The sequence below is a fragment of the Hibiscus syriacus genome, unplaced genomic scaffold, assembly GCF_006381635.1.
Source record: "Hibiscus syriacus cultivar Baekdansim isolate YM2019G1 unplaced genomic scaffold, ASM638163v2 tig00111022_pilon, whole genome shotgun sequence".
Taxonomy (NCBI): Eukaryota; Viridiplantae; Streptophyta; class Magnoliopsida; order Malvales; family Malvaceae; genus Hibiscus; species Hibiscus syriacus.
The window spans coordinates 3,120,866-3,131,172 of record NW_024062956.1 but is presented as its reverse complement, the minus strand read 5'-3'; the positions used below and the strand labels follow the sequence as shown (position 1 = coordinate 3,131,172).

General features: G+C 36.4%; 1 protein-coding gene and 1 non-coding gene across 2 annotated transcripts; one reads left to right on the top strand and one right to left on the bottom strand.

Annotated features, from left to right (window-relative positions):
- Positions 1 to 5,396: 5,396 nt before the first annotated feature.
- On the top strand, positions 5,397 to 5,469 carry TRNAA-AGC. Its single transcript has one exon. It is a non-coding gene; the product is annotated as a tRNA-Ala (tRNA).
- A 344-nt stretch (positions 5,470 to 5,813) lies between these two features.
- Positions 5,814 to 7,516, bottom strand: LOC120150390 (myb-related protein 2-like). The gene is made up of 5 exons (XM_039163072.1): positions 7,142 to 7,516; positions 6,980 to 7,056; positions 6,788 to 6,845; positions 6,625 to 6,709; positions 5,814 to 6,532 (listed from the first exon to the last, which is right to left on the bottom strand). The coding sequence occupies exons 1-5, from the start codon at positions 7,305 to 7,307 to the stop codon at positions 5,866 to 5,868; spliced, it is 1,053 nt and encodes a 350-aa protein (XP_039019003.1). The 5' UTR covers positions 7,308 to 7,516; the 3' UTR covers positions 5,814 to 5,865.
- Positions 7,517 to 10,307: the final 2,791 nt, after the last annotated feature.

The window sequence follows — 10,307 nt, the reverse complement described above, 5'->3', positions numbered from 1 at the left end:
TATTCAACCAATCCATCCCAAGAATTAGATCGAACTCCTCTAAAGGAAGTTCCATAAGATCAACGAGAAAAATTTCTCCCTGAACCTCCAGAGGACAACGCCGAAATACCTTATTCACTAATACTGCCTTTCCTACTGGACTCGTAACTGTTACAGTATTATCAGTATTCTCGATCGGAATCTGAAGGTTTCAAGATAATGAGCTCGATACATAGGAACGGGTGGAGCCATTGTCCAGTAATGCAAAGTATGGGATAGAATAAATAGTAAATGTACCTGCAATAACCTCAAGCTCATCTCTGTCATCCCGACGTCTAGTGGCATAAACCAAAGCTGGCTGTCTAGCCTCAGAAACTGTTGGCCCTCTATGCTGTTGAGTTCGGGCTCTACTGTCTATCTTGGACGTTGATCATCTCGCCTTTCCTTGGCTACGATCTCTAATTGGAGTCTGAACTGTAGTCTAAGAACGCACAGGAGTATGGGTAACGGTCCACTCAGACGAAGCTAGCTGAGGACAATCCCTCCGAAAATGACCACTAGATCCACAATGAAAACATGCTCCGGTCTTCCTATAACACTCTCATGTGTGTCGTTTACCAAAAAAGTCACAAGGAGGCACTTGAAATGGAACCAAAGAACCACCTCTACTAATAACTGAAGGTGAAGATGCTGCAGGCCTGAAGCGTGTATTGCTCCTCTAAGGGGTTGAAGTACGAGTCCTCTTATCGGATAGTGCGAATGATTCAGTAGGACCAAAAGATTTCCTAGATCGCTCCTGATCAACACACTCTCTACCAAAAGCTAAAGCCTCCATCTCCTCAGCATCTTTGGCTCTGCTCACCAGCACATCAAAAATATCATCTTGAAGAGCAACCACCTGCCTACGTAGCTCGTATCTGAGTCCGAGGGCAAATTTACGGCATCGATCTCTCTCGATAGACACCAGACTAATTCTATACTTTAATAATTTCAAGAACTCTATCTCATACTCTAAAACAAGCATGTCACCCTGAACCAAGTCCTGAAACTATTGTCGTCTCTGAACTAAGTAACGTTCACCCAAGAATCAGCTCCTAAAGCGCTCTTTAAAGAAATCTCACGTCAAACGATCGGTCGAAACACTACTAACCACTGACTCCCACCAGGTGTGTGCATTGCCATCTAACATCGTTACTGCCCCCAAATATCTCTTAGTTAGGTCCAAACCCAACTGATCCATACGTCTCTCAGTATCCTGGATCCAATCTTCTGCTTCAGTAGGAACTCCACCAAATTGTCCTCCAACAGTTCTGACTCCATTGGCAATCAGAGTATGAGAAATAGGCACCTCAGATCCAACACCAGCAACTCTGACCGCTCCTTGAATCAACTGTAGAAATTGTTTACCCAAATTCTCATCAAATGCAACTTTGGTAGAATCTGGCTCACTATCGGTTGCTCCCCTGATCGGTGTAGTCATGCCAATACCAGCAGTAGGAGGTGGGGTCGTAGGAGTAAGATCATTTGTCAGATGTGTGGGATCTACTCGAATCTCGTCGATCGGGTCTGTAAATCTAGCCACTCGACCTCGTCTAGTTTGACATCCACGTCTAGCACTCATTTTGATAGATCTCTAGTTTACTACAGAAGATAAAACTTAGGGTTAGATAAGCACTTAGAGTCTCGAACACAATTAAAACCGTAAAAACTTTGTGACATGGCCTTAATAACTTGTTTTGTAAAATATTTCAAAACCATATTTTCAATTTGGACTCATACACAGTCCGAGGTTTAAAAACCAAAAGCTCTGATACCAATTAAATATAACCCTCTAAACCCGACCTATGCGTTTCGACTAAGTCTAGTGGATCACATTCATGATTCTTAAAGATATTTTTCCGAAACCATTATTCAATCAAGGTAAAATCACATTATAAATGACGTTTATGAAATTATAATAATTTATACTATAAAAACACAACTCATAAATATAATGAAAAAAAAATTAATTTAAACATGTCTTAAAAATCCAAATTTACGATAACCCAAATATAAATAGCAAAGGAGTAATCATTATAAAATATAATACTTTAAAATAAGGGCCATGTTACCAAAATAGAGTCAACTTAAAAGATAACACATTACAATACGATATACTTCAAGAGATATGTTGATCCTCCAAGTGCTCGATCAGGTGTATCTAACCAACAGTATCTGAAAGGGGAAAACATTTTCGAAAAGTGAGCTAGGCTCAGTGTGTCCCAATATTACTATAAAATCATGATAGGTACACTAAACAAATCATAGTCCAGTAAATCTCATAAAATTATATTACAGTAAATCTCTTAAAAGAATTACCCTAAGGGAACATCTTAGGGCCTGAGAGCCTACCCAAGATAGATTTCGAGGCCGTGAGGCCTACCTAAGAATACATCTTAGGGTCGCAGGGCCTACCCGAGAATGATCTCAAGGCCACAGAGCCTATCTAAGAGTCACATTAGGTCTGTACTTTATAAATTCGTATTCCAAAAATTCAATTGCACCGTGACATAAATTCCATAAATCCATAAACATGGTAATCATATACCATTTCAAAAAAAAAACAGATATCAGTCATAATCCAGAAACCATCACATTAAATCGGTGCATCAATAAAACAATAACCATAGAATTCAGTGTACCACATATTAAAACAAATAAAATAGTTCAGTAATAAATAGGGAACACACCTCGATAATAGGTTCAAATAGTATATCTACTGATTGCTGGTCTCACCACGCTCTTCTACAGTTTTCGAACCTAATTCATAATAAATCTATATTATTAATGGGTAACATAATTAATCTCTAAAATTATAAAATTTACGGGTCTTACGGGTGAATATTGGTACACGTGGTTTAACTGATCTAGAGGAGCTGGGTCGAGCTGTCGAACGATCAGGAGAGTCTCTTGCACCTTCAAACAATAATAATTTATCAGTCTCAAGTCTTACTTAATTGTTCAAAGCTAAAATTCTTAAGTATATAAGCATTTTCTGGGTTTGACTATAAATTTGGAGGATTTCGAGTCTGAATTTGACCAAACGGATTGCGGAATCAGAATCAGGACATCGAAAAACATAAAGTTGACTTTTCAAAAATTCAAATTCTTGGTCAAAATCAAAGTCAACGTGTTTGACTGATGATTTGGAGGTCTTCAGGTTTGAATATGGCAAAACGGACTTCGGAAACGGATTCAACACATCGAAAAATGTCAGAATAAGTATACTCGAACAAAATCAAAGGTCGTTTAATGGCCGTTTAAAACCAGTCAAAGTTATGGTCAAAGGAGTTCAATAGTCACATTCGAAAATTACAAAATAGTACCTTTTTAAAAATAATTACCAAAATATCACCGTTTTAAAAATAATTCTCAAAATATCACCATTTTAAAAATAATTCTCAAAATATCACTGTTTTAAAAATAATTCCCAAAATATCACCGTTTTAAAAATAATTCCCAAAATATCACCGGGTCGGGTCGGGTCAAGCCGGTCAACCTAACCTATCACTCGTCCGATTCTTCCCCACGCGTAGGGACGGCATGTGGGGGCTCGTGTGGCGTCCTCCGGTCTCCAAAAATTCCCGAAAAAAATTCCAAAAATTCTTTTAAGCGCTTTTGAGTCACTTACCAACCTCGGTTCAAAATTTTGAATGGTGGAGAGCTCAATTTCAACTCGATCGGAACTTTGACCGCTTCTCCTCCCTCACGCGCCGTCGCCTACAGAGACAAAGAGGACACGGTCGGACTCGGAACGACACAAGGAACACGATGGTGCGAGAGGTGTCGAAAACTGATCAACGATCAAAGATGAATTTAAGATTTTCTCGGCGGTGGTGCTAAAAAAAACGTCGAGACTTTGACTCGAAATTCACGTCGTTTGGCAGCGTTTCGCTATAATTGGTTTATTGGGTTTTGATCACGGGTCGAAGATGAACACGATGGTGGTTTTAATTTGGTGATTGGATGTCGAACGGCGTCGGGATCGGACTTGAAAGAAGGTTGCTAGAAAAGGAATTTTATGAATTGGTTTTCTGTGTTTTCACGCAGAAACCAATTCATTTCCTTTAAAAGAAAAGCCTGTCGACACTCAAAGGTATAATTCAGGGATTGATCATTGAATTTTCTTCAACTTCTAAAAAGGACTTCAAATTTTTAAAACTTCCAATTTAATCCTCAAACTTTGCCAATTTACTTAATTAATAATATTTTTTCTTCAAAATTTTCCGGGTTGTTACAAACTATGCCGAATAAATATTTAAATGATGCAAACCTAAAATTAGAGTCTGATTAAAGCAAAAATAAAAGAATGCCCTTAGAATAGTTTAAGGCATTGATGGGAGTTATCCAAGAAGGTCGCAACAATGTTTGCCAACCAAAACCGACGGATTGACATGCTCCGCATTCTGTAAGTACAAATTGTAAAAGAATATTCGATCTTCACAAAATAAGTATCATTTGGCCAACAGAGGGAATCCATGTTCGGTATGAAAGATTAGAGGTAAGACATAACTTTGGAAGGCCATAAAGTCATTTCCTCATAGGAATTTTAGAGATTTGCATGCAGGTAATATACAAGCGAAATCGGATAAGTTTTGGAATATAAGAGATAATTGTCAAAACATTAATATAACTACGAGTAGTAGCTCACTTATCAAGGATTTAGATTCGGATGTTTTATAATTCCTTAATTCTGCTTCAATCACTCATCTAAGTAAACCATAGAATTCAAAGAACCAGTTTTCCATAAATAAATAGTATGCACTTAGAAAGGGAGAACAAGCAAACTGGAGCAGACCCAGTTTTCCAATGAGTATGATATTCGAATATCTGACTCTACTATGACCATCTCCATTAAACACAATCATCCATCTTTTTCACTGAATTGGACAGTTCTTAAACCCCACAAGAGCTCATTGCACATATAAATTACCATAAATCATGGAAATTAAACGGAAATTGTTGAAGCAAACGAACAATAAACATAAATTACAATAAAAACAGTAAAAAGATACAAATGATAAACAACGGGAATCAGAAAATGGGATCATTTCAAATTCCAAAAATGACCCAACCACCTAATTCAGCTAATCAAACAAACGTTTTACTTGTCATTTTGTAAAGAGGGGAAGCACGCAATCTCAACATACCATAAAAAAAAGGGGGAAGCGTTACTTTAAACCCACCGAAGAACCGAGCGGGAAAAGAATTGATGGGACCCAAAACTCAAGAAAACTCCGAAACTTTCAACAAACAGCTTTAAAGTTTCATCCATTTTCAGATTCCTTGAGTTTGAGTTTAGTGCGCGTTCAATGGATTGGTGTTTGTCCAGAGTCTAAATTGTATCTTATATTAACAAATTCGAAAATCAAAACAGCGGGGATGTAGCTCAAATGGTAGAGCGCTCGCTTAGCATGCGAGAGGTACGGGGATCGATACCCCGCATCTCCAACTGATTGTTTTCATTTTTGTTTTCTTAGCATCATTTGCATATCATGAACATGTACACTTTGCATTCTGTAATCAACGCCAACATATATATTTTCAAGTATATATTTATAATATTAAGGACATTTTTACCATAAAATAAAACATTAGAGATTAAAATGTTCTAAGAGAAATAAAAAACTAAAATAATCATTTCAATAAACTTTTTTAAAATCATCAAAAGTGTGGTCTTAAACGATGCGTAAAAAACCAAAACAAAACTATAATCTAGCTCCAAATATCTAATGCTATGTAAGATGCAATCATAAAGAACAAGAATTTTCTTCACCGACATCCAATGTTGAATCGAAAGAAATCTTATTTGTGTTCGGAAATCTTGAAGACCGAGAATCTCAATCTTCAGCTCCAACTAAAACCATTGAGACCAAACTGTTTGCAACTTGAAGACCCAAGATTGTGTTCTTCATCAACATTTAAATCCAGCTTCGTTGCAAAGTAAGGCAATCTATTAACTGAATCGACCCTTTTGTTTCCTTCATCTGTGAAACTATGCTCTTCGAATTTTCCATTGGAAAAGCTTCCTCGTAATCCCACACTCGTCGATAAATCACTGCAGCTCCTGTCCGTAAACAATTCGTCGCCGATCATTTTGTTTTCGGACGATTTTGGCTCGGTTTGGTGCATCAATGGATCTTTGTGAGTACCGTATCTTCTTAAACACATTCCATTATTGTGTATTTCTTGATCTTTTAGAGACCCTTCACATGATGTCAAGCAACTATCCATTGAACAGTCATTGGCAGGATTCGGTTGACGGTATAAACCTTGTAATTCTTTCAAATCTGATAACGCCGAGTTCAGGCATTGGTTCGACACTTTCGACACCAGTTCCGATATCTGAACTTTGGCCGCTTCGAGCCCCACGGTGCCCAAATTCTGTCTATGGAGAGTCTCTTGAGCTTTCTCCAACACCGACTGTTGGTACTTCCCTTGCGCCTCGAGCTGCTCATGCAGCCTTCTATGCACTTCAATTTGAATTTGCAGCGCTTCCCCTATTTGTATTCCCCTGGATCGATGAACATCAAAGTCAATATATGTACATATATATACACATATATGATTGAATGAAAAAATAACAATGAAGATGTATCATCTTACTTGTTTGTCTGAGGTCCAATACTAAAGTAATTCATTGGGATGTTGTTTACTTCAGATATTCTTTCGTCTGTCATTGCAGCCGCACCTATATTCATTGAATCAAAATGCAATCTTCATAGATAATTGAAAACTTGTTGGACAAGGAATTAACACTGTAGTTTACCTATTTTGGCACAGCCATTGTTAGTTTGTACGTTGAGATTTTTACTAAGCCTGTATTTCTGCAGTCAAAACCAGATATAGGTATATCATAATCATCGAAAAATCGATAATCATCTAGAAGATGTGTACAATCGAGATATCCAACAACAAGAACAAAAACAGTCATGTTTCCGGATGATGTTTGATAAATTACCTGAAGATGACTTTTGAGATGGCATAAGGTAAGGCCTTGAATTCCCATTAGTTTCATCACGGTTTTAGGTGTGGCCTCTGCAACAAATACAGAGAAAATAAGTATATATGCACATGGTTTATTCGGGTAATTCTTGGAGTCTTTGGTCATTGGTGTACTAACTGTCGGCTCCGCCAAGCTGGTTAACGGCTTCGATGAATCGCTCGTGAAGATCAGGAGTCCATTTCAATCTAGGCTTGGCATCAGTCGAAAGTACAAGGCCGGAATCTCCATGGTTACCTTGCAGGAACAAATGCCTCTCATTATGAATCCCCATTCTCGGGTTCATGTTCTTCCCAAATTTGATCGATCCTTTGCTCGAAAACCTCTTCACCCCCTCTCGTATGGCCACTTGTTACAAGCAAAATGTAAGCCCCAAGCATGGCTTTATAAAGCAACATAGGGAGGGAAAGCATAGAATCTGGGACTGAAACTGATGGAACAACCTCACCTCCCCCATCCAATATTCACACTCACTAGAAAAAAAGTGATATTATCCCTCCTGTAGGCCCCGCACACACATATATGTATGTATGTATGTATGTATGTTAGATATATACCACTGCAGCAAATACTACGTCCATAATTATGATAAACTTGACCAGACCATGTTGGGAAAGCAGTGCAAAAGCCATTTGAATGGCTCTGAAGAAGCAACTTTCCTGGAAATTATGTAACACGTTGTTATTATTAGCTTACATTAGGTATTGGAATCGATCCATTAATTCGTGAGAATTCATCATTTTCGTCCCTACTGGCAAAAGGCAAGAATCTTATTCCACGGATTTTATAAAGTTTCGAGGGAATCCACTATCTATCTTTGTTCTCCAGACCTTCAAAAATGGGCTCTCAACTTCAACCAAGATTCCTGCGTAAGTCTTATGCCTTTCTTGCCTTAGCGTCGCTTTTCCCTTCATTGAAAATATACCTTTAATAAATTTAAAATTCAAATCCCCATATTTATAACCTTATATTAAAAAAAATTGGACTCTTTGAACTAAATCACTTATATGAAGCAAGCATTGGGATTAGTTTTAATAAATACAAGAAAAAAAGGGGGGGGGGGAAATGCTCTTAGAGATTGTTTGGAAGCAAGGAATGGGAATAAGGAATTCATTCCATTTTGTCTCCTTCAGCATGTTTGGTACTTATTCAAGCCTTTACAGTATTTTTTTACAAAGAAGAATGGGGACCCAAAATATCTTCTATTCTTTATCTTAATAAAGATATTATTGGAAAAAGTTTCTTAAACAGAAATGGCAGCTGAAATCAATGTAAAATATCATGACAAATACATGCAAATTCTTCCGCTTTTTACCTGCATGAATCTGCACGTAGAAAGCATGGAACTAACTATATATGCCTTGCATGTACTCATGCATGCCATGAGATTTCAAATTATCATATATTTTAGATATTTTTTATTGATAATTTATTTTTATCATTTTCTAAAATTCTACGTCCGTCCTTGTTTGAAATCATCATTTAATCCATAAGAAATTAATCCTATTGGAATAAGCTTTTAAGATAAGATTATGGTACTCGAAATTAGAATTTTCTTATAATAAGGCGTTTGTTTATGGTAGAATGTAAGTTCAATAGGCTCATGCAAGGTGTCAAGTGTAAGTTCAATATGCTTATGCTATAATAGCTAGCATTTGCACAGTGAGATATCCAATCATGGAGATAACCAGGAATTATACTATATACCTATTTTAAATACTTAAATTAATAATTAAAAAGAATAATATCCACACGTAACATGATCATCACCAGCTAATGCAGATCATAAATTCGTATATTATATTATCAACAACAAATCTGCAATATCATGTAAAAACCATCACAGTAGAAAATTAAAGCTTAATTCGATAATTGTATACATATAAACAAAGATCATACTCATACATATCAAATTTTTAATAAATTAAAAACCATTTAATTATTTTTTATATGTGCAAAAAACACTTTCAAGTTTCAACCATTCAATAATATCGATAATGTTCACTTAATTGTTTTCAGTTTCACTACTACCCTTTGCAACATGCTTTCAAGTTAGTGATAGGTTAATGTTCCAACTGTGGTCGTTGATAGCGATACTTCGAATCTGGTTCACCAACTACTTAGTCGTCTCCTTGATCTCTCCGTCGTAAGTTATTACCTTATCAAAGTTCGTCAACTACTGGATGCATCTCCTCATGTCGGAAAATTCCACTGCTCATGCTTTAGCTAGTTGGTCATCTACTGCAAATGCTTCTGTCGACTTTACTTGTGATTTTCCGGATTTTATTTCTTCTCTTGTCTTGTAAGACGATATTTCCGATTAATTAAAGAATGTTTTCTTTCCTAAAAAATATATATTTATTTTGTTGGAAACGTAGGTGGGCACTCGAGTAATTTATAAAACTCGCCCTATTATTAATACGAGGCAAAATATGTTACAACAACGTTACCTCAATATTACAATATTACAACACTACAACACTAGCTGCGGCTTGTTTACAAATACAATCTCACTATTCTAAGTTTTACTCAATTCTCTCATAGCTTTGCTAAGCTATTTCTCGTCCTTGCTTTTCTAAGCTTTTCCTCATATACCTTCTCTTTCACTTTGCATACATTTATATTAATGCTATAGACATATATTTATAAGGGTAATTAACCTCCTTAATGAAAGATCTAGGCATTTCCAAATCCTTCTTGTATTGCCACATGGAGTTCCTTATCTTAACGAAATTCCCTTCCATCATCAATTGTCACATGTTTATTTTCCATGCTTAGTTCTTAAGTAATTCAAGATCATGCTTCACTAATCAAGAATCTTCTAGCTTTTGCCACCTTTTGCCAAGTGTGTTGACAACTTTGACAATTTCAAACTTCATGCAACTATATCATCTTGTTGCCTCTTTAATTTCTTTTCTTTTGCCAACATTGATTTCCATAATGTTCAAGAATTATCCATACTGCCATCATAAGTAGTAAAATTAGATTTGAATTCTAACATATTTGATGCATATATTCTTAATCATTTTCATTTGTTGGGGTGACCCAAGTTGTTGTGTAGGCTTGCATGGTCCAACTGCATCTTTCTTCTTTTATTTTTGGGGTCCAATTCTATTGTTACCAACCATCAATTTAAAGAGATTTCCTCAAAAAGGTTTCAATCCCATTTTATACAAATAAAACAAGATGGGAACATTGTTAACCTATCACTAACTTTAAAGCATTGTTTGTGTTCATCAGCTCCATGATTCCTTGCTAATACATACATACATATGACCCAAGATGG

Coding starts and splice junctions, on each gene's coding strand:
- LOC120150390 (XM_039163072.1), bottom strand. CDS start 7,307: ATGAACCCGAGAATGGGGATTCATAATGAGAGGCATTTGTTCCTGCAA. Junction 7,057..7,141: donor CCAGCTTGGCGGAGCCGACA/GTTAGTACACCA, acceptor TATTTGTTGCAG/AGGCCACACCTAAAACCGTG. Junction 6,533..6,624: donor ATTGGACCTCAGACAAACAA/GTAAGATGATAC, acceptor TCATCGATCCAG/GGGAATACAAATAGGGGAAG.